The sequence below is a fragment of the Talpa occidentalis genome, unplaced genomic scaffold (assembly GCF_014898055.3).
Source record: "Talpa occidentalis isolate TD23 unplaced genomic scaffold, MPIMG_talOcc4v2.1 talOcc4.6, whole genome shotgun sequence".
In the NCBI taxonomy this organism is placed as follows: domain Eukaryota; kingdom Metazoa; phylum Chordata; class Mammalia; order Eulipotyphla; family Talpidae; genus Talpa; species Talpa occidentalis.
The window spans coordinates 91,758,970-91,783,575 of NW_023604972.1; the positions used below are offsets into that span (position 1 = coordinate 91,758,970).

The 24,606-nt window shown below is 39.8% G+C and overlaps 1 protein-coding gene across 5 annotated transcripts in view; it reads left to right on the forward strand.

Annotated features, from left to right (window-relative positions):
* Positions 1-24,606, forward strand: part of IQGAP2 (IQ motif containing GTPase activating protein 2) — a 277,602-nt gene that overhangs the window by 243,185 nt on the left and 9,811 nt on the right. For all 5 annotated transcript variants that reach the window (XM_037529125.2, XM_037529123.2, XM_054687972.1 and 2 more), the window contains 9 exons: positions 408-632; positions 1,471-1,611; positions 1,934-2,018; positions 2,416-2,648; positions 4,840-4,972; positions 12,799-12,901; positions 13,617-13,758; positions 22,347-22,434; positions 24,338-24,550. In XM_037529125.2, the coding sequence (XP_037385022.1) occupies positions 408-632; positions 1,471-1,611; positions 1,934-2,018; positions 2,416-2,648; positions 4,840-4,972; positions 12,799-12,901; positions 13,617-13,758; positions 22,347-22,434; positions 24,338-24,550 (1,363 nt within the window). The remainder of the gene's footprint in view (positions 1-407; positions 633-1,470; positions 1,612-1,933; positions 2,019-2,415; positions 2,649-4,839; positions 4,973-12,798; positions 12,902-13,616; positions 13,759-22,346; positions 22,435-24,337; positions 24,551-24,606) is intronic.

A 24,606-nucleotide genomic window follows, 5' to 3' on the forward strand; every position in this document is an offset into this window, starting at 1 on the left:
AAGGAAGGTCACAGAAGTTGGTGATCAGAAGTCAGAAGGAACCATGTGATATAGTCAGAAGTGCATTGTAGTAAATTTGAGTGGGATTTGAAGAAATGGAAAGTTACTTTTAAAATTGCTGTCTAGAAGGGGCATACTACACCCAAGGTTACCCAGTATTGTATTATCGTGGGCCACCTACAGCTCATACCTGCCTTTGAGATTGAAATTAAGGTTGAAAAGTTATTTTTAGACCCTTAAATTTCTCAGATATGAAGCACTCATCTTACAAATGATTCCTTCCTAAATAAATCCTGCTGTCTTTGCTTCGCATAAAATTATAGCCCCTCTTGCCTAGCAGAGACCATATGCACTATCTAAAACTCCATCCAGAGAAGCAGAGCATCTATTTTATTTTGGGTTTTTAGATCAAAGGTGGACCAGGTTCAGGACATAGTTACTGGAAACCCTACAGTCATCAAGATGGTCGTCAGCTTCAACAGAGGAGCCCGCGGGCAGAACACACTGCGCCAGCTCCTGGCTCCAGTGGTGAAAGAGATCATCGATGACATGTCCCTGATCATCAACACGAGCCCTGTAGATGTGTACAAAGCTTGGGTGAACCAACTGGAAACACAGACTGGAGAGGCCAGGTAACAAAGCCAGGGAGATGTGGGTTTTCAGTCATGTTTTATGATCATTTTTTACCTGCATATTTATATTTTCCCTTAAGGTATATTAAGCTGTGGTGAGAGAACAGAATTTACTGTACAAAGTCAGTTTCAATCCAAGATGTTACCTCCCTTTAATATATCCATGCAGGTCTCAATCTTGGACTCTTCTCATCTTGCTATTTTTACATTTCAGTATCAATTGACCCCAACTCACATCTTCTATAATTCTCTCCCTTGGTTTTTCTTTGTGTTTTTTTAAACCGAGATGTAGAAATGGCACATGCTTTCTCTTTACCTAATAATATTTCTTTTTATAGTTACCAAGTAAGTAACTTATCATGTAAGTATTAGCAGAACAGGTATAAATCCAAGCAAGCCCGAGTGTATATTTCCTGCAAAAGGATATCTTAGGTAATAGTTAAGTTATTCCAAGAGAAGTGTGTGGTGGTTGTGGAAGCACTGTTTATAATGGCAAACTGTTGGGGAAAGTCAAGATACTGATTTTGGAGCGTTCTCTCCTGTCGGCACTGCGGACATAGCCATGAATGAGTATGCACAGGCTTGAGAAGAGGTGTGCCTGGAGTGTCCTTTGCAGTGGCACAAAGAAGATCTGATTTGAACCCAGTGAAATTGCCAATGCCAACTCCTGTCAGGAAATCAGGAAGCTGATCACAGACCTACTGCACATCCAGAAGCTTGTAACTGTCCATTCCCTGGCTCCATGCCCTTCCAGTGGGCCAAAACTTGGAACTCAGTGAGGATAAAATGCTTGTTCCTAATCTCCCAATTAACTGAATGTCATTTGTTGTGTTTTCAGCAAGCTGCCTTATGATGTGACCACAGAACAAGCGCTGACATACCCAGAAGTGAAAAATAAGCTGGAAGCATCCATTGAGAATCTGAGAAGGGTCACCGACAAAGTTCTGAATTCTATCATTTCTTCCCTTGATCTACTGCCGTAAGTGGTGTATAAGTAGCAACTTCAACATTCTTTGTGGAATACTGTGTAAAACTCCTGTAGTGAAACTAGGGTGTTTCCCTCATACTGTGTTTATTCCTTTAAAAGTTTGCCTATATTTTGATTCAATTGTTCTCTAAGGCTGGAACAACACAGAACAGTACTTAATTATGATCAGTGAAAGTCCTGTGATTCTGTCACCATCTCATTTTATGATTAATTTGTAGGAGAACTGCTCAGCTTTAGTTGACTGGAACAAATGCTGTATCCTTCTACTTAGCCTTTTTCCATTATTTTCTTTTGTCATCTGTTTTACATGTAGTTATGGATTGAGGTATATAGCCAAAGTACTGAAGAATTCCATCCATGAAAAATTTCCAGATGCAACAGAAGATGAGCTGTTAAAGGTAGATTTTCAAGGGTAATCTCATCATAGCTTCTCTTGGGGGTCTGAGACAAAATTACCAATGTACCATTTCCTAAGATTTTTCCCCATGTGTGACTACTTATAATATGTAAGTCATCAAGATTATTCATTATGCTAAGGTTAATTTGGAAATTTTACTCATTATATTAGAACATTAGGGAACAATAAGCATAGTTTTCACCAAAAATAATTTTGTTAATTATATTCATAACATGTGATTGTATTCACCACCTTTATTTAATTCCTTGGTAAGGTTCATGTCATGAAATGATCCACTTTCATGGAAAATGTACATGAATATTTACTTCAATAAAACAAATCTGAAACTCTTTTAGTTTTCTTTCTTAAACATAGTCTCTGCTTCTGCATCACCCCAGATTGTTGGAAACCTCCTTTACTATCGGTACATGAACCCCACCATCGTAGCCCCAGACGGCTTTGACATCATCGACATGACAGCCGGAGGTCAGATAACTCCTGACCAAAGGAGAAACTTGGGATCCGTGGCCAAAGTTCTTCAGCACGCAGCCTCCAACAAGCTGTTTGAAGGAGAAAATGAGCATCTCTCATCCATGAACAATTATTTAACAGAGACATATCAGGAGTTCAGGTGAGAGGACTCATTACTTCTGGAGAAACTTGCCAGATAATAGACAAGAAAACAGGTTTCCCCTGCACTCCTAAAGTAGGACATTCCTATTTGGTAGGATGTGGTAGGTTATTTTTGACATCTGGGAACATCCCAAAATTTTCACATGTAAATTTAATGGAAATGGTATTCTAAGGTCCCCAAAATAGCCCACCAAATCGTTCCAAATAGGAACATTCGACTTTCATGGAACAAAGGAAACCTGTAATGTGTGTTCTGTAGCCCAAAATGGAGTTGACGGTAGAGCACAGGAGCCTGGGGCTGTGTGCGTTCCCTCTGGCAGGCATTGTGGGGAAGAGAAGGAAGAGGCTAGCAGACTGAGCTATTGCTCTCTGCTGCCCCCCACCCAGCACCCCTATTACATTGAGTCATCCCCAAAATACAGTTCCTGCTGTTAACTAACCGAAGTGTTTATTCTTCCTAACATGCTACAGACTTATAGTACTTAGAATTAAAATATCAAAGTAGTTGATTTCTGCTTTGTTGAACTTAAGAAGAGTATTTTGTTTAAAAACTTGTCCAGTCAGGAAAAACTTGCTTTATCTGCATGAGACAGTGGAAACTTTGTATTTGGTGATGAAAGCTTGGGGAAATCCAAGTTTTGTGTTTGTTAAGTTTATGTTTTCTATCTGTATCTTCTGTTTTATCCTCTATCCTCTCAATTTTGCATGTAGGACTTATTCTACTGAGTTTCCTTGTGTTTCCAGTCAGATCACTAATCAGCCTGGGACGTGAAAGGAGTGATCTAGTAAGAAGATTCACTCAACCTGAGGCTTTCTCAGGAAGCATGTTTATCTTGACATTCATTTTTCTTCTTGTCTGTGATTCTGTTCATTGGTCATAGAAGTATGATATAAATGTGGCCTCTTTCACGTCTCATTTGGGAAATTATAATTTCCTATTCTTTAGTTTTCCTCTGAACTAATGACTTAACTACTGACAAAGGTAGTTCATGATCATTAATCTCTATTTAGAATTGGTGGCTTCTTGTGAGAAAATTTCCCCAGTTCCCCAAACTCCAGGAAGTTTTGATTCAGGCTGCTAATTTTAGTTCCTCTCGATGGCTAAAAACATAATGTCTGTTTCCTGCAAGCCCTTATCTGCTATTAGAGTTGCCCGCTACTTCCTTTTTCCTCAGATAATTACTATCAATCTGTGATTCTAGCTCTTCCTCATTTAAAAATTAAACAAAACCAAAAGTCTCCTCTCATCTCTTCATAAATTCTTTTTTTCCCTTTTTACTCTCATATTTGTTCTCTATGTTCCCCAAACACTAATAAAAAACTAGCAAATTTCAGGATGACCAGCATGCTCCCCCCTATTACCCCCCAGCAACACCACCCTTTACTCTTCCAAGCCTTCAGTGGGGAAGGCAGACGTCATTTCTGGAACATGAGCCTCAGGATCTATACCAAAGGTTACTTCAGGCATATGAAACATCTGCAACTTTATAGAATAGAACAACCTATCTACCTGTGCAAAGGATCACTTCTAAACCATGGTCATAACACCCGGGTTTTTCTTGATCTCTTTGTCTAAATTTGCTGCAGTTTAAACTAGCAGACATTTTAAGTCTGGGTACTGGAGGAACGGGTACCGGACAATATGTTTGTGTATCTAGACTTAACAATCCTTTCATCAGCCAGCAACCGATGTTTGAATCAACTGAGACTAAAGTAGTCTTAACTCAAGTTTTTGGGGAATTGGTAAAAGAAACTTTGAAGGTCTGTGAGGAGGTTGAAGGCTCAGGAACATGTGCCATTTAAAGCAACAAATTTGATGAACTGTTTTTGGTTTATTTTCTCTAAAAAGACATGATTTTTAGATCAAGAGATACCTTGATATTTTTGTTTAAATTTCTGGGGTCATTTGAAAAACAACTTTTTAAAAAATGACCAGCTGTAATTTGATTACAATGACTCACCCACAGGGCTTCAGGCCTTACTTCTCTCTCTATTCCTGTCAGAAGAGCTGGTCCAACAGCAGAAACATGGACTCAGCTCCCAGAATCGGAAGCCAGCCTGGGAGAGTCTGTAACAAATTCCTTTGAGGTTTGGGGTGGAGAACAAAGCACTAGTCATCATTCAATATTTCCCCACTATTCCAGTGAAGCAGCTTAGTTCACAGATTTGACTGTTTTTGTCTTTGTTAGGAAATATTTCAAAGAAGCATGCAATGTCCCTGAGCCAGAAGAAAAGTTCAATATGGATAAATACACAGATGTGGTGATGGTCAGCAAACCAGTCATTTATATCTCAATTGAAGAAATCATCAACACACATTCAGTAAGTTGGGTTGGGGAAGGGTCTTGGCAAAGGACCACCATTGACCCCGTTATCTTAAAAACATATGGTCTCTGCAGAGGTACTATAAACATGTGCTAATGCTAAAGGTCTTTTTTTTTTTGAAGATCTATTTATTCATGCATTAAGAACTAAGGTACAGGCCAGAGGTGTGGTGAGAGGTGAGAGGATTCACCAGAGACAGAGTGGGAAGCAGAACAAGCGAATTGACTGAAATACGATGCTGAGGGGAGCAGCGGGCAAGACAGGAGAGGTCTGCTGTACCATGTGGGTCACCTCCCTCCTTGGCTGGGGATAAAATTCATGCTGCAGTAACTGCGGATTGCTTCATAGTGCTGAGCCTTAACCCCTTGCGCCACCAGGGAGGCCCCGCTAATCTCAAACTCTTAATCCTAAAACACCTCTGGTAATTTATTCCCTGGCTCTTATACATTAACAAAATTCCTTTTCCCAAACAATGACAGTTTACTTGTTACACAATCTGTTTACAAAGTCTGAATATGCAGTTTAAGTCCTCAGCAAGGGCTAATTCTGATTTTCACCCCACTCACCAAGGCCACACTGCCCCAACCCCTACAATTTACCCCCTCTTTTTTAAGATTTTATTTATTTTTGTGTAGAATAGCAGGTGGAGGCCAGAGGTATGGGGTGGTGAGAAGATTCACCGGAGACAGAGTGGGGAGCAGAAAAGGTGAATTTACTGAAATACACTGCTGAGGGAAGCAGTAGGTGAGGCAGGAGAAGTCTGCTGCTCCATGTGGATCACCTCCCTGGCCAAGCTTAAACTCAAGCCATTGCCCTGAGACTTACCCCCTAGACCACAAGGGAGGTCCTTTTCTTTCCCCACTTCAAGCATTCTCTTAGCTTTTCCAGTAATTCTCTCTCTATTCTAATGTTTGGACACAAAAGAAAAGGGAATAAACAGGCTGCCTGAATTAGGAAAGAGGCAGAAGACACCCCCACCCACCAATACCCACCTGCAAAGAATCACTTCTATTGTTCTCGAAACTCCCATCTCACAGTCTGTGCTGTGTCATACAGCCTCCATCTGGTTGAAATGCAAACAACATCACCATCTGCCACTAGCGTGTGTTGAGCCCCCCGGGGGCAGGGCCGCTTTCTTGGCATTGGGAAACCTTAGATGGCTATAGCCAAGTGAAATGAGAGCCTAAGCATCAAGACGCTTTTTGTTTTGGATTTAGTTTTTTAGACCAAATAGAACTTATTTTCTGAAAAATTTAGAATCTTTAAAGTTCAGCCTATCAAGAATAGTGCTGGCCCTTGGTACACCAAGTGAAGTCCCGTGGACATGTCAGAAACGCACACCAGACCTCACAGGTCAGGACCTACATCTGACAAGGCCCTAGCTGATTTGGTGACATGCTCAAGGCTTCGAAGCACTAGTTAAGGATGACCCAGCTTTGGGCTATATGCATAGCAATGGGGTAAATCTGACAAAACATCTCTCAAAAATGCTGCCACATCCCCATCACACCATGAGTGGTGTGTACTCATGTACTCATGAGTGGCAAATGGCTTAAAATTTCACTCTATTAATAAGCTCTTCTAAGAAACAAAAGTTTGAATGTGAGTTTGGAAGAAAAAATGTATGACTTTTGATTTCCCTTTGTTAGAGTCAGCAAGGAATCTCCTTGACATTTGTAACAAGCATAGTGGCCAGTAAGTCCTGTGAGTGGCCCCAAACAAAGGCAGCTCTGCAGTTCTTCATGACGGCAGAAGGAGTGGGTTAAGTGAAGAGGTTATACTTGTTTCTTTTAAATACTCACAACCACAAAGAAAACATGTCCAGCAATGCACCATTTGCAAAAATAATTTTCAGAGCATGTAGACTGATTTATAATTGAGCAACGGCCCATCTGTCTATTTTTATGGCAGAGCACCCATGTCAGAAAACCCTCAAAGTTGGCTGCACATTTGCTGGGGGCAGTATCCTCATGCAGTAAAAGTGGTGAGAAGTTATATTTTACCATGAGAGATTCTTTTCCAAGGACAGCAGAGGAAAAATGATATTGTGTTCATTTAGACTGTTACTCTTTTTTTTTTTTTGAAGATTTATTTTTTTTTAAACAGTTATTTATGCACAAAGGAATTGGGGTACAGGCCGGAGATGTGGGGGTGATAGCATTCACCAGAAACAGAGTGGGGAACAGAACAGGCAGATTGACTGAAATACACTGCTGAGGGCAGCAGTGGGCAAGTCAGGAGAGGTCTGCTGTGCCATCTGGGTTGCTCCCTGGCCGGGAATCGAACTCGTGCTGCAGTGGCTATGGATAGCTTCATAGGTTGCGTCTTAACCCCTTGCACCACCAGGGAGGCCCAAGATTTATTTATTTTTATACAAGAGCTGGTGCACAGGCCAGAGGCATGGGAAAGTGAGAGGATTTACCAGAGACAGAGTTGGGAGCAGAACAGGCAGACGGACCGAAACACACTGCTGAGGGGAGCAGCGGGCGCAACAGGAGAGGTCCGCCACGCCATGTGGGAGTCTCCCTGGCCGACTGGGAATCGAACCCATGCTGCAGAGGCTGCGGACAGCCTCCCAGCACTATGCTCAACCTGCTGTGCCACTGGGGAGGCCCTAGACTGTTACTCTTTAAGGAGAAATGGTCTGTTCCTTTGTTAACAAGAATTGAAAACAGAATTTATCCACTTCTGGGAAACAGCTTGTGACCCACTGGGATTTTTTTGCTGTTTTAAGTTGGAAGCAAATGTAATAATGTGGGAGTAATGTAATTGAGGAGAAGACATTCCTGTTTAGCTTCTCAATTGAGGAGGTGACGTCACAGGCAGACAAGGCATGGCGGCAGCACTACTTGCTCTAAGGAATATGTAGAACCTCCAAGTAAGTTATTTAAGGAGACATCTCCAGGAAGTTTTGTGTTCTGTTGTTATCAGAATAAAGGGTAAAAGCCAATTGCCTGATTCATTCCTTTCAGAGACAACAGTTAAATCAGCTGTCCTATACCTTTAAAGAACAAGAATATAAATTTATCCATCTTGCTCATTTTGTTCATGTCTCTAACTTACCTTCCCCATAAAATATCATACATATGTCACCTCTTTTACTTATATGAAGTCTTTCTTTCAATGAACTCACCTTTTGAAAAGATCAATAAGGAGTGGTATTACTCTGCTTCAAAATAAAATGTCTCTAACTTAGCAGAAAAGCTCACTTGCCCTGTAATAAGCAGAAATTTTAAAAGTAAGTAAAAAGATTAAAATGAAAACTAAGTAGCTGGTTATAGTAATTCTCCTGAAGCTATGCCTTTGAGACCTGCTCTCCTTAAAAACCCAATTAGCAAGTGTCAGGAAATGTGAAGGAAAATTCAGCATTAAACAGATACTCTCTCATTCACTTGTCTAAAGATTAAAAAAGAATGATAAAAGCAGTGTGATACTAGCAGAGGATAGACATACTGCTCTGTGGGATAGAGTTAAGAGACCAGAAGAAGCCCTTCAAAATTATGTCAGTTCATTTTCAAGAAGCAAAAAGAGTGGAGAAATAATAGTCTTTTCAACTAATGGTAGTTGAAATCCACATGCCAAGAATGAGGTTTCACCCCTTCCTTGCATGCTACACAAAAATAACCTGAAAGAGATCAGAGACCTAGATGTTAGGGGGTTAAATCATAAGAATCTTAGAAGAAAACACGGGATTAAATCTTTGTGTGTTGGATTTGGTAATTTTTTTTAGATAAAATACTGAAACACAAGCAACAAAAGAAAAAATAAATTGAACCTCAACATATGAAAATGTGCTATAAAGAATGCTATCAAGGAATTGAAGTGGGGGGCCTCCCTGGTGGTGCAAGGGGTTAAACACTGCACTATGAAGCAATCTGCAGCCTCTGCAGCACAAGTTCAATCCCCGGCCGGCCAGGGAGGAACCCACATGGTGAAGCAGACCTCTCCTGTCTCGCCCGCTGCTCCACTCAGAAGTATATTTCAGTCAGTCTGCCTGTTCTGTTCCCCACTCTGTCTCTGGTGGATCCTCTCACCTCCCCTACCCCCGCATCTCTGGCATATACTGCAGCTCTTGTATGCATAAATAAATACATCTTAAAAAAAAAAAAAAAGAAATTGAAGGGGCCTTCCTGAAGGCCTAGGCATTAGGTCTCAGCACTATCACACTATCACCACTGCGGCCTGAGTTCAGTCCCCAGCCAGGGAGATACCCACATGGTGCAGCAGACCTCTCCTGTCTTGCCCACTGCTCCCCTTAGCAGTGTATCTCAGTAGATCCACCTGTTCTGCTCCCCATTCTGTCTCTGGTAAATCCTCTCACCCCCTGCACTTCTGGCCTACAGCCCAGTTCTTCTACACAGAAAATAAAGTAAGAAATTGAAGAGAATGAGAAAAACTAATTGCAAATAATATATCTGGTATCCAATTTATAAAGAATACCTACAATTCAAAAGCAGAAAACAGCCTATCTAAAACAGGAGCTATGGACTCTTGAATAGGCATTTCTACAAAGATATCCACAGCACATGAAAAGATGCTTGACTTTACTGATGGTTACAGCATCCAAATCAAAACCACGATGAGATTCAGCTTTACACCTGTTAGGATGCCTACTGTGAAAACAGAAAATCAATGTTGGTGAAGATGTGGAGAAGTTGTAACCCTTGTACACAATTGTGGGAAAGTAAAGTGATGCTGCTGCTGTGGAGGCGAGTACAACAGCTTCTCAAAAAATTAAAATAGAATTACCACATGATGTAGCAATTCCATTTTAAGAGAACTAAAAGCAGAATCAGAGATATTTGTACATCCATGTTCATTATTCACAGTAGCCAAAATGTGGAAGGAACCCAAGTGCCCATCAATAGATGAATGAATGGGGGCATCCCCTGGTGGCGCAGCGATTGAGCACTGGGCCGCAGCCTCTGCAGTGCCAGTTTGATCCCCAGCCACCGGCGAGGGTCCCACATGGCGCGACAGACCTCTCCTGCCACCCGCTGCTCCCCTCAGCAGTGTGTTTCATCAGTCTGCCTGTTCTGTTCCCCGCTCTGGCTCTGGTGGATTCTCTCCCGCACTTCTGACTGTATAAATAAATAAATAAATCTTAAAAAAAAAAAAATAGATGAATGAATGGATGAGCTAAATGTGGTATATACAGAAAATGGAATGTTACTTAACCTTAATAAAGAACAGGAAGGAAGGAAATCTCCAATAAGAATGAAACTTGAGGACATTATGCTTTGTGAAATAAGCCAGTAACTATTATTATTCCATTTACACGAGGCACCTAGAATAGTTAAATTCAGAGAGACAGAATGTAGAATGGTGGTGGCTAGTGAAAGGAAGAATAGGGCAATGGGTACAGAGTTTCAATTGAAAAGACTGGAGCTTGATGCATAACAGTGTGAATGGCCACCGCTGAACCACCCTCTTAAAAACAGTCAACCTGACAAATTTTGTTATGTATATTGGACTGTAATTAAAAATAAATACTTAAACATAATTTTTAATGGGCAAATGATCTGAATAGATATTGTTTTAAGGAATTATACAGAAAGCCAAAAAGCACATGAAAAGATGTTCAGTGTCATTGGTATCTCATTGTGGTTTTGATTTGCATTCCAATTTCTATACACCAGAATGGCTAGAGTCAAAAACTCAGGTAATAGCAGATTTGAGAAGCATGTGGAGTAATTGAGCAGATAGTAGAAATGTAAACTGGCACAGCTAATTTGGAAATCAACTGGTAATTCCTAAGTATCAAACACAGAGTTAACATACAATAAAACAATTCCACTCCAGAGAAATAAAAACTTTTTTGTACTTGAATGATTATAGCATCATTATTTATAATAACCAAAAGGTAGAAACAAATGTTCATCAAGAGATGAATGAATCAAATGTGGTATATCCATGTAATGGAATATTAGTTGACAATAAAGAGAAATAAAGTACTGATACATGCTACAATGTGGACAAACCTTGAAAATATCATGCTAAGTTAAAGAAGATGTCACAAAGTCCATGCATTATTTCATTCATATGAAGCACCCAGAACACCCAAATCTATAAAGATAGAAAGTAGATTCATGGATTCCAGAGGCTAGGAGGAGGGATTAATGGAAGTGACTGCTAATGGACATAGGCAGGTTGATAAAAATTTCCTGAAATTAGATAGTGGTGATGGCTGCACAATTCTCAGAATGTCCAAAAACCTATTGCATCATTTTTTTTTCATTGGTATTTTATTTTATTTTTAAATATTTTATTTTATATAATACATCATTTTTCATCTTTGTACAATGTATGCATTTTCATTTTGGTTATATTCCCCATACAGTTGCACACCCCCCACCTTATTTTGACTCTAGTTCTTCCTCTCCCTTTCCCTCCCTAATTCCCCCGTAATGTATCTCTGGTTAATAGTTGCTTGTTTATTTTGGTTATTACTTTGCATTGATTAGTCTTTTTCCTGGTCTCTTATTTCGGTTTTCTAAATTCCTGCTATGAGTGAGACCATCCGGTATTTTTCCTTTTCTTTCTGCCTTATTTTGCTGAGCACATTGCATAATTTTAATTATTTTTTTTAAGATTTATTTATTTATGCATACAAGAACTGGGGGACAGGCCAGAAGTAGGGGGAAGGTGAGAGGATTCATCAGAGACAGAGTGGGGAACAGAACAGACGGAATGACTGAAATACACTGCTAAGGGGAGCAGAGGGTGAATCAGGAGAGGTCTGCTGCACCATGTGGGTTGCTCCCTGGCTGGGGATCGAACTCATGCTGCAGTGGCTGCGGATAGCTTCATAGGTTGTGTCTTAACCCCTTGCGCCACCAGGGAGGCCCACATTGCATCATTTTAAATTATGGTATATGAACTATATTTCAAAGCTGTTGACGAAAAGATTGAAAATAGAAAAGTTTAATTTTCTCATTATGATTCAGAGTTTTATATGATACTTATTCGAAACAACTAAAATTATGTTTCTATACTTTGGAAATATTATTTTAATTCTAAAACCAAGCAGAAACAGATGTGTTGTCTTTCATGGTTTCCCCCTCAAAGCTGTTATTCCTCAAAAGTTAAGAATTTTCTCTAAGACCTGGCCAGACACCCCAGCAATGTTACTAACCTTTGATCCTTTTTGGTGAAAGAGGAAAGAACTTGGTGTATCCTGGTCTCAAGCCAAGGAAAACCATACAGACATTTCTGCCATTCACTCCCCATGAAAGTTGTTCAGTGCCAAAGATATGTTTGGCATCTAATAGTTATTAGAGCAAATAGTGATTATTGCATGATTTTTACTTGAAGAGATAGGGAACTTTCCTCTTTGCTACAAAGGGCTAGCCAAAAGACTGATTCCTCTTTTTAGGTTATTTCCTACAACTTGGCCTTTTTTCATAAAGGTAGAGTAGAACACGGGTTAGATGGTAGAAGGGTGGCCCTGGCCAGGTCTTGTGAGATCTTGCTGCAAGAGTAGCCAAAATGTGGACGGAACCCAAGTACCCATCAATAGATGAATGAATGGATGAGCAAAATGTGGTGTATACATAAAATGGAATGTTACTTAACCTTAATAAAGAACAAGAAAGAAGGAAATCTCCAATAAGAATGAAACTTGAGGACATTATGCTTTGTGCTTGCTGCACGTCCCTCTAAGATAAAATAAAGATTCTCCATGGTCTCAAATTATAGTAAATGTCACACATATTTAAGATTCAAATGATATCAAAAAAAATATTGCAAAACTGGAAAATGAACTATGTAAATATATTAGCAGTTGAGAACGTAATCTTCTGTGTTTTTCTTTGTATACAAAGCTCCTGTTGGAACACCAGGATGCAATTGCCCCTGACAAACAGGACTTACTGAATGAACTATTGGACTTGCTGGGAGACGTACCCAGCGTGGAATCATTTCTTGGTAAGAACTTCTTCTTTCTCCTTCTCCTCTAGTTTGCATTTTGTTGTTTGTCTTTCCTAGCAAATCACCATTTGGGGGGGAATTTAAGACTTAAGTTATTAAGTCTTAACAACTTAAGGGCTAAGTCTAGCCCTTGATGTCCAAGAGTGTAAATCAATTTGATATTCTTTTTTTTTTAAGATTTATTTACTTATTTATACAAGCACTGGGTACAGTCAGAGGCATGGGGGGGCGAGAGAATTCACCAGAGTCAGAGAGGGAGAGCAGAGCAGGCAGACTGACGAAGTACACTGCTGAGGGGAGCAGCGGGCGGCAGGAGAGGTCTGAGCGCCATGTGGGACCCTCACCTGGTGGCCGGGGATTGAACTGGTGCTGCAGGGGCTGCGGGCAGCTTCGCAACCCAGCACTTAACCGCTGCGCCACTGGAGAGGCCCCCAATTTGATATTCTTGAAGGTTGACTCTGAACATTCAAAAAGTATTTGTTAATCTATATCATATAAATTTTATGTATTTTAAATTTTATAATGTTTAAATCAATGATTTTAAACGTCTATATTGGACTGCATTGGACTATGCTGGACTGTGATTTTTTTTAATGAATACCATGGTCATCTGTCCAACACCCACACCTGTCTTCCCACAGAACTTGATCTTAGTCTTATGCCACCATCACTGTGGATGAATTGGAGGAATGACAATGTTTTTTTTCTCCAGGGGAAGGAGCCATTGACCCCAACGACCCTAACAAGACTAATACACTACATCAACTCTCAAAGACTGAGATTTCTCTTTACTTGACAAGCAAGTATGACGTGGGGGATGGCGAGGCAATAGACGGCCAAAGCCTCATGATAAAGTAAGTTTGGGGCTTAAAGGACACTTGTCTCCAATTTTGCATCATAAGCCGTGTAAATTCAAATAAGGCTGAATCCCCAAATAACTCATTTTTAAAAAGCTGATACTAAAATACATTCTGTTCAGCCATCAAACATCTAACCAAACTAAGAATAGACTCTTAGAGTGTAAGAAGGACCTAATCATCATGATAGTTTAAACCTGTTTTGTTTGCAGTTTTGTACTTTGGTTGACCCTTGAAGAAGGCAGGTTTGAGCTGTGTCTGTTCACTTTTATGTGGATTTTGTGCTGTCCATGGGTTCCACATTCACAGGGTCACCCACTGTTGGATGTAGGTTGATTGGATCCTGGGCATGGAACCGAGTGTACAGAGCCAACTATTAGTTATACTCAGATTTTCAGCTCTGTAAGTGGTCAGGACCCCTAACTCTCAGGTTGTTCAAGGGTCAGCTGTAATTTGTGGAACTTGGATCTCTTTCCTTTAAGACATAAAGTGATCGACTCAGCCTTTGGTAACTGAAGGGAACTAGCTGTTTCAGAGTGGCCAAAATATTAGTGAAGAAATACCTTGAACCAAATTTAATTGCTGGTGAAAGTGGTGTATCCATGACAAGATGGTGATAGCATCTGATTTATCAGCCTTCTTTCTCATCAAAACCTAGATATGTTTACCAGCCTTCATATTATTTATCTCCTTTCTATCCCCAAAGATTTCAGGGATGCATTCACACTTGTAATCAATACTGTATTTTTTTTCATCAAGACCTCTGGATATTCCAGCAGTCCTTTACATGTGATCCATAACAAGATTAAAACACCCTACACCAAAACCAAGTGCTCACCCAGCAATGCAATTTTTGAGAACTTATATAAACAAACAGATGTGTGTTAGCACATTAGAACAGTTGTATATTGGGCTGAGGTGGAGAATGGAAGTGGAAATAGGGACCAAAGGAAACAAAGAAGTATTTAAATCAGGAAACAAAGAAGTATTTAAATCAATCGAAAGCTACATGTCCTGAGTTCTAATGTTAAGAAGGAGAACTTACTGTGTTGTGATATGTGCTGCTACTGTTAGGCACTGTTATCTTATTTTCAGATCATCTAGGGCTCCAATCATTCATGTAACAAATATTTGAGTCTCTAGTCTATGTCCATGGCACTGGGCTTGATGCTGGGGATGCTGTGATGAGCTGCTTTAGTAATGGTCCCTTGCCTTCCCAGGGTCTGAAACTGACAGCAGAGGGCAGCTCTCAACTGTAAGACAGAGGACTCAGCCTCCTTAGAGTTGAGGGCAGTTCCATGAGACTACTGATTGCTAAGTCAGATTGAATTTGCAGAGAAACAGCTCAGGGCAGGGCAACAGAGAAATGAGGGAAGCTGTGGTATCTGCTCCCTGGATTGTTGGAGCAAGTGCCAATTATAAAGGTAACTGGAAATACAGATTGTGTGGAAATTAAATTAGGCTAACTATCCTGTAATCTCATAAACTTTGTTTTTAGAAATAATGGGAAGAATTATTTTCATGATTCCTTTTGTCATTTGTGCACCATTTCCCAAATGCAGCCAACTCAAATGTCCTCATTAATGAATGAAAATCACAATTTGAATAGTCTAAAATATCAAATAATCTGATTTTATATTTATACTCATTTCTGAATGAGTCTCCATGCACAGCAAATTTTTGAAACGCATATTTTAAAAGCTAAACTAAAATTCAGACGTGTTGGACAGTCTTGTGTGTTAGCTTGGGCAACCTGGTGCATGTCTCCCCTTGCCTCAGCCCTTGGGTGGCTCTCTCCCAGCTCCGCACTGTGTGCTGGAAACTAACACTGTCTGTTCTTTCAGTGATTGTAGTAGAGCCAGCCAGTGGCTTCATTTTTTTTTTATTATGCTAAAATACACATAACACAAAATTTAGCATTTTAATACTTTAAGTTAAAATTCAGTGGCATTTAGTGCATTCGGAATTCTGTATAACCATCACTGCTATTTACTTTCAGAACATCTCCATCATCCAAAAGTAAACCCTGCCCCCATTAAACAGTCACTTTCCTGGTCCCCCTGCAGCATCTTTCCAGACCCTGTGTTGCATTTCCTGGTATAGCACTAAATCTGCTCTCTGGGAACTTGTCTATTCCTTATATCTCCCGCAACATGTGTCCTGTGTCTGGTCTTTTTCTCAGCATAATGTTTGTGGGTGAATAATATTCCATTGTGTGAATATACCACATTCTTTGTAGATGTTTAATTTGTTTCCATCTTTTAGCTATTATAAATAGGACTGCCATGAGCATTCACATACAAGTTTTTATTGTAAACCTGTTTTCAATTCTTTGTGGTTTATACCAAGAATTACTGGATCGTGTGGTAATTCCATGTTTAGCTTTTTGAGGAACTGTAAATTATTTTTCCACAGTGGCTGCGCCATTTTATAGTCCCACCAACAAAGTATGAGTTTCAATTTTTCTGCATCTTCAACAACACTTATTTTCTGCTTTGCTCTTTTCTGACAACCATACTAGTGGGCATACAGTATCTAATTGTGGTTTTGATTTTCATTTCCCTAGTGATTAATAATGTTGCGCATCTTTCCTTCCCAGTCATTTGTCTATTGTTACATAAGTGTCCATTCTTTGCCTGGATTGTCTTTTTGTTCCGGAGTTACAAGAGTTCTTCATATATTTTGGAGACTAGACCCCTATCAGATTTGCAAATATTTTCCACCCTTTCCAGGGGGTGTCTTTTATTCTCTTGGTAATCTTTTCCACTCAAAGTTTTGGTTTTTTTTTTAACTTGATGAAATCTAGTTTGTCTTTTTGTTGTTGTTGCTTTTTTGTGTCATATTTAAGAATTTATTGCTTAATCCAAGGTCATGAAGATTTACATGTCTTCTAAGAGTTCTCTAGTTGTTGCCTTTATATCTTTTTTTTTAAAGATTTATTTATTTATTTATATTTAGATCTGATTCCTTGTAAGTTAATTTTTGTGTAAGGTATAAGGAAGTGATCCAGCTTCACTCTTTTGTGTATAGATGTCCAGTTGTCCCATCACCATTTCATAGACTATTTTTTCTTCATTGAATGGTCCAGGCACCAATGTTAAAAACAAATTAACTAAATTCTAGTCCATTGGTCTACATGTCCATTCTTAGGCCTGTAGCACACTTCATTGATCCCTGTACTTTTGCAATAAGTTTTGAAATCGGAAAGTGCAAGTCTTCCTACTTGTTCTTTTTCATCATTCTTTTGACTGCCTGAGGTCTCTTGCAATTTCATGTGATCAACTTTTTCATGTATGGAAAAAAAAGGCTATTGGCCCAATGTTTTTTTTTTTTTTTAATAGAGGCATGTTTTCTTTCTTTCTTTATTTGTTTGTTTGTTTGTTTTGTTTATACATGCACTGGGTACAGTCAGAAGCGCGGGAGGGTGAGAGAATTCACCAGTGCCAGAGCGGGGAGCAGAACAGGCAGAAGGACCGAAGTACACTGCTGAGGGGAGCAGCGGGCGGCAGGAGAGGTCTGCGCGCCATGCGGGACCCTCCTCCGGTGGCCGGGAAGCAGCCGGGGATCGAACCGGCGCCGCAGAGGCCGCGGGCAGCTTCGCAACCCAGCGCTCAACCGCTGCGCCACTGGGGAGGCCCTTGGCCCAATGTTTTAATAGCCTTGATAACTTGCTGCTTTCATAGACCTCTGGAATCTAGGAAGCCTCTCCTGAGCATTCCTTGAGATCTTCCTGTTGTCAGAGCCCTTCACTAAAGTCGCCCAGTGATCAATGTGGATAACAACTTGAAATACAGACTGACCAAGTGGCCTTTCCTGAAAGCAGAATTTGAATGTTACCCAAAAGATTCAGTGGATTTGCTCCATCATGTAGACAAACCTTACTTCCAAGTTCATTGTACTTTCTTTAAGTATATATTTGAAAATCTCTGATAGTAAGAGATAATTACAAAATGTGTCATTGATGGGGAACTTAAAAACCATCTAGTCTGAATCTTTACCTTCGAGGTTGGAAATTAAAGTCTAAAATTATAAGAAGCAAATAGTCACTAACATATTTTAAATTCCTAAGTCTTACCTCATTTGGCGTTCCATTAAAACACACTTAGAAATATTGATTTGAAAACTCTTACGGTAATGACTTTTTTCAAAGGTAATAAACCAAATTCCCAACTCATACACCACCATTCTTGAGACTCTTCCTTAGAGAATCACACTTAACTAAAATAAGAGATGCTTTTCAGAAGTTACTGCATGAAATGGGCAATCATTTAGACAGCACAGCAGATAGAACATGAAAATACCTGACTTTTTTCTCTTTAAAAAATTTATGTTCCTTCTTTGTTTAAATAGGTTGTGTTTTTAACTTTCAGAAATGCCTCTTTGTTGATTAATTATAAAATTGAAAATGCCCCAGAGATGAGTAACTCATCCTCATAGAGACCCCTCCAATAGCAAAATCTAGGGCATTGTTAATCCTTATGCTTGCAATTCTAATACCATGCTAGTGTCCTAGTTCTTACTAACTAGATGAGGATGGAGGTAATATTAATAATAAACATCTGTGTGGTGGTTACCATGTGCCAGCTACTATCCTATAATAGATAAATAACAAATATATAGCAACATGTATATAGAGATGTCATGTAACACTCTCAGCAATTCCAAAAGGTAGAGATAATTATGTATATGTTACATATGAGGAAACTAGGTGCAAAGCATGCACACACACACACAATTCCTGGTAGTATAGCAGGGAAATGGAGCAGAGATTCAAATACAGATCATCTTCCAGCATCTGCACTTTTGATGCAACAAGTGTTTATAACTTGTTGAGGATAAGGTCATTGCTCTTTGTATTCGCAGGAATCTGAGAATAAAGGAGAATGCTAGCAGATCAGTTATTGCATAACTGATACTGGGCATGTTCCCAGGTTAAAAAGAAGGAATGACTGATAGAAGAGATATGAAGCGCATATTTGAGTAGGAAGAAACATGTCATGTCTGTTTCCTTTCTGTATATTTATGCAATAGGGAGCATCAGTTTTGGCCACTGCTGTATGTCAATACTGCCAAGCATGGTATTAAAAGAGCAAACAATTGCAGATCTTTCATTATAACTTATGATTCAGCTTAAAATGTGTGATTCTTGTGGCCTTTATTAAGACTATTTTCCTACAAAAGTATGTGTGTTTAAGTAGAAGTTAATATTTGTGGGTTTTAATCATAACTTAGCTGCCTAAGTGCTTGAATTGTCATCTCTAGAGAATTTTTTTCCTATCACATGATGCTGTTTGAACATCCATTATCAACTGAAAAGATTTCCTTGTTTTTGTCCAAATTGGCACAGGCACTGAAATGGCTAAGATGATGTTTAAGGTCTGATGCTAAAAATTTGCAATCATATTATTAAAATGTCGGGCATATGACAGAGGGAGAGGCTCAGGAACACCATTAATGGTCAGAGGGTAATCTCAGGGGCCATGTGAATGGAATGAGCAAACCCAAAAGGCCAACCCAATTTACATGTTCCCTGCGGGTCCACATATTGACAATGAGGCTTGAGCACGGCTAGGATGAGTAAATTCCCTCTTGTATTTCTTTTTATTATTATTATTATTTCTCAGGGCTAGAATCCTCCTCATTCAGGGAGGGCAGGCTCCTTGGGTTGATCAACCTCTTACATATTGTTTGAATAGTCATGGACCAATGACTAACTGGTGACTTAAAACTGGTCAGACTATATCTAGAACATTGTATTTTCATTGGGATGGGAAGGTCATTAGCAAGCTGAGCAGTAAGAACTATGAACTCTCTCTAAATCCTATTGTGAAGAGGTTTAAACAAATGGAGGATTTTCACTTGGAAAAAAAGAAAGGTGCTGGAAGAAGGGACAGAAACACAGTTCTGACTCCTGAGTGACTTTTGTCCAAGGATTGAAACTCTTACTAGGTCTTAGTTACCCCATTTGTAGAATCAGAGGTTGGACTCTTTCCCAAAGGGGCCCCTGGGTGCGGAAGCCCTGTGACCTCTCTGGAAGGCAGGTCTCCAAGAATGAGCTTGCTATTTAAGAATGGAATATTCTGCCCTCACTGAAAGAAATTAAATGTGAGCCACACAAGTGATTTTAAATTTTCTGGATTTTAAATTTTTCTTAAAAAGATTCAGTTGAAATGAAGTCTGATCATATATTATAGTTAAGCCAGTAGACCCAAGATGTTATCAGATCAATATGTAGTCTGCATAAAAAAATGTTAATGAGCTATTGTACCTCCCATTTCCATACTGAGTCCAACCCAGTGTGTGCATCAACATTATTGCACATCTCAGGTGGCACAGGTACTCACCTGCCACCTGTGCCAGGGGCTACCTCTTGGGCAGCACAGCTTCGTGGCCCTCTGAGAGATTCTCATTATAATAAAGAGAAAAACCTAACAGGGCTTATCTCATTTGCACAAGTCCACACAACTAGTGAGCAACAGGGGCCCTGATTCCACCCAAGTTCCATTGGGCCCCAAAGCCCTTACCCATGAGGCCGAAGTGGGGAGAGGCAGGCAGCTTCCTAACAGGAAACCAGATGGTTACTTTTACATAAGTCAGCAATAGATGCCATAGGCCTGACAGAAAGTAAAATTCCAAGAGGAGAAGGCTATATGGGCTGTTTGTTCCTAGCAGCTCCTGAATAAATAAACGTTCTTTGCCCCTGGTGGGCGAGCATCAGTGACTTCAGTCGTTTTGGTCATATATAGCTGCTGGAAAGAAGATAAAGCTGGGAGTGTTCTGTCCTGAGTGGTTCCTAGAATATTATTTCAAATAGGAAAAATCACTGTGTTTACATTTTTTGAAATCATCCAAAGCTTTTACTTTAAACTTCACATTCCTGTTAAATACATTTATGATGATGAAGGGAAGAGGCAGTTGTGTATGGGGAAGATACGCAATCTGAGCTGCCGCCTCAGGAGCAGGGCCGTCTCCCACGTGCCTATAATTAGCTGTGTGCCCACCTTTGACTCCCAGTGGAGTCCTAGCTGTGCATTCCCAGACAGCCTGTAAATCCCCAGCAGGAAAGGGTCACGGGGCCAAAGGAAATAGCTATGATCCTTCTACAGCTTTCAATAAATAGGAAAGGAGGGAAAATCTGTTGCCAGCTGGTTTGTTGGATTTTATCCTATTTTCAAAAATAAGAGATCTGCAGTGACCTTGGAAGGTCCCCCCTGACATGTGGGAACCACTGCCCCTACGCTTCAAAACATGAACAATGCTGTACCCTTTTCCAACTCATCCTGCATGAGCACTTCCTGCTGCAGTTGGGGAAGAAATTCATCATCTGGTGATATCACGGCATGCCTTTGAAAGGCTGAGGTTAATCACAATAATAAAAGTACAATGAAAGTGAAACTTCAGACATCATGCAGACCTGTTTATAGTTTAAGGCATCTTCTGTTTAGGTTTCTCTCTTTTGGATGACAGGCTATAGCCAATAATACTGTTCCCACTTAAGTAAAAAGGAGCAAACGTGAGCATTTATTTGCCTTTTGTGTCAAGGGTTTTGCCTAATTATATTACCTAATCTTTAATTGGGAAGGCATGGCTGGTTACCATAAAGAACACATGAAAATTTTATGTTTGTGGCATTTCCAGAGTTTTCCAGCTCTTTACTTTTTACTGAGCAACTGTTCTGTTCTCTATCACCTGAAGACAAAGACCCATACCTGTTGGCTAGTTCCTCCACCAGACCTGAGCTTCTTTTTTTTTAAAAGACATATTTCTTTATACCAGAACTGGGTATAGGCTATAGGCACAGGAGGGTGAGAGAATTCACCAGAGACAGAGCGGGGAGTGGGGAGCAGAATAGGCAGATGGACCGAAAGCACTGCTGAGGGGAGCAGCGGGCGAGACAGGAGAGGTCTGCCAGGCCATGTGGGTATCTCCCTGGCCGGCCGGGAATTGAACTGGTGCTGCAGAGGCTGCAGACAGCTTCACGGCGCTGCACTCAACCCTCTGCGCCACCAGGGAGACCCCAGACCTGAGCTTCTTGAACACCTATCCTGGTAGCTGCTGAGTCGGCCCCCAGCTGAAGCCTCTGCAGTCCACACGGGGCTTCTACTCCCTCTGGCCTCCAAACCACTGCATAACTTTCTCAGATCAGGAAGCATAATGGTTGGTCTGGCTCCTAAAGGCTTATGATGTATTAAGCATAAGGTTAAATGCTATTAAAGTCAGGAAAAGGGAGTATTAGATACCCTTCTGGCACCCTCTACAGTAGTGGGCATATCAGCAACACTTGTCCTTCCTGCTCATCAAATGTATCTCAGTCTAAAAAGAAAAAAAGTATTTAGATAAGGAAACTTCTGACATACTGTGTCCATGTTACTGACAGTATAATCCTAGTACATCAAGCGTATAAAACCCAGACTTCTATTATCAAGTATTCACAACCCTTCAGGAGCCTTAGAGCAGACATGGTAAATTCTGCAGGACTGTTTTACTTTAAGTGATTATCTCTTTAGCTTCATTTGTGCACATGTGTGTATACTCCCTCAAGACTGCTTCTGAAAGTGTGTTTCTTCTTTCTCTTATTTTGTCAGGACCAAAAAGCTGATAATTGATGTAATCCGGAACCAACCAGGGAACACATTGACAGAAATCTTAGAGACACCAGCAACTGAACAACAGGTAATTGGTTTTTTTAATGTAAAAGAACAAGTACTATGGATCTGAGTTGATTTTCTTAATCTTCATGCCAAATGTTTACTGTTATCTCAGAAAACTATGTCTGACATGGTTTGGAACTATGGAGTTTTATCTTTTACCCTGGAAAACTGAGTTTAGCCATATATAAAAGCCATAGGGAGTATCAGTAGGAATGAAATAGAACAAGCAGTTCAATATTTATACTAAGTATAATTTAGCCCAGACTAGGAAAGTCGTTTGGGGTCTTTCAGCCCTCAGAATGTTCATCATAAACTGTATCACAGTGGATAGGCAGGTAAGTTAAGAGGCAGTTCTGGTTGACAGGATATGGAAGAATACCTTTCATAGTTTTGTATTTGCTAACCTGAAGAAATGGAGAAGTGTCTCACACTTAAAAATGTTTTCCAGATTCTTCAGAAGAAAATATCTGAGTCCATGGGTCAGTGCACCATTATTCTGGTATAAGTAACTATAGTTTCAAAATAATCTTGTATTAGACTGTTTATCAACATCCTTTAAAATATGTCATTATTTAGTTTGCTCTGAATTAAGTGAACATCAGTGATAACTGCTTTAGTACCAGTAATTGCCACTCCCCAAAACAAAAGATAACAAAATTATCTAATTCGTTATTTCTTTGCAGAGCTACACATAATTTTCCTGAATCATTTTTAATTCAAATGGTTGCCAAGAAATCAGTCACAGTTTGTAACAATATATATATGCAGTAAAACTTCAAATGATGTTGGTTAATGTGTGAACATTTTTTAAACAATGGATAGAATGTTTGCTAATTTAACATGAGACTTTCAATCCTTATCAAATGTTTCATATTTCTCCAAATATCTTTGTACTTCCTAGCTGTGTAACTCTAGGCACCTAGAAATATTTCTGTGCCTCCGTTTCCTCTCCTGTAAAATGAAAATAATAGTGCCCAATCTGCAGATAGGAATGAGTTTAAACATATTCTTTAAATGTGTAGTAATACCTGGCACATATTAAGTGCTGTTACATATTAAGTAATAGTGTCTGCCACTGATGCTATTGTACTGCTGTTATTTATTGCTGCTGACTTAGTAAATTGTTCTTGTGTCTATAATGTTGACCTATCCGTTCTGTTTCCAGCAGCATCTGTGCCCTTAGATTTAACTGGTGGGGTGGCTTACTTACCTTATACAGTGAAATGGGGACAAATGCCATTCTCCCTAATTACTGTAATTTTTTTAATGCTGTCCAAATCATTTTTATTCACTGAATAAGTAATCATTTATTTAAGAATTATCGCATACTAGAATATTTTTTCCCCATTTTGGTTCAAACCCTGCAGGATTTTCAGAGCTGGAAGTTTAAGAATGATCCCCTCATCAGAACAAAGATCTCTGGCTGCCTTCACAGCTTATGAGTCTCCATAAATGTGGCTGATATGGGAGAGTTTAGTAAAGTTGGGTTCTAGATGTGTAGGATCCTCGGAGCCATGTTTTAATGGATAATCTAGTTTTAGTTTCCTCAATAGGCCACACAAGAATTGAAACCTTTTTGTCCAGGGAATTACCAAGTATCAGTTATCCATTATAATATGGCCACTACTGAGGCCCCTTGTCACCTTGCAGTAAACTAGCCATTTAGAATTTTGCCCAGAGTAGACCTGCCACTACTGCCATGTTTCTCAAAGATGAAGTAGTTTCAAAAAAAAAAAAAAAAAAAGATGAAGTAGTTTCTTCTGAGAGACCTACTTCAAAACCCATGAAGAACGTACTCTGGTTCTGGTCTTTGATTTTAGCTTGAGGACTTCTCTCATTTTGACATGAACTTGCCTTTTGCAGCTTCTGAAACTGTGAGATTAAGAGATTTTTAAAAATCAACAATCTTGATCTTCCCTCTTTAGGAAATAAATCACTCCACAGACATGGTAAGCCGTGCCATTATAGATTCCAGGACTCCAGAGGAAATGAAGACTAGCCAGTCTATGGCTGCAGATGCACAGCTGCCTCTGGAGCAGAAAAAGAGGAAAATCCAGAGGAATCTTCGGACATTGGAACAGACTGGACTTGTGTCATCCAAAAATAAATACCAAGACATTCTCAATAACATCACCAAGGTTTTTGGAAACAGTATTCTTTCTTCTTCACATAGTAAACATTTGCTAATCATTGG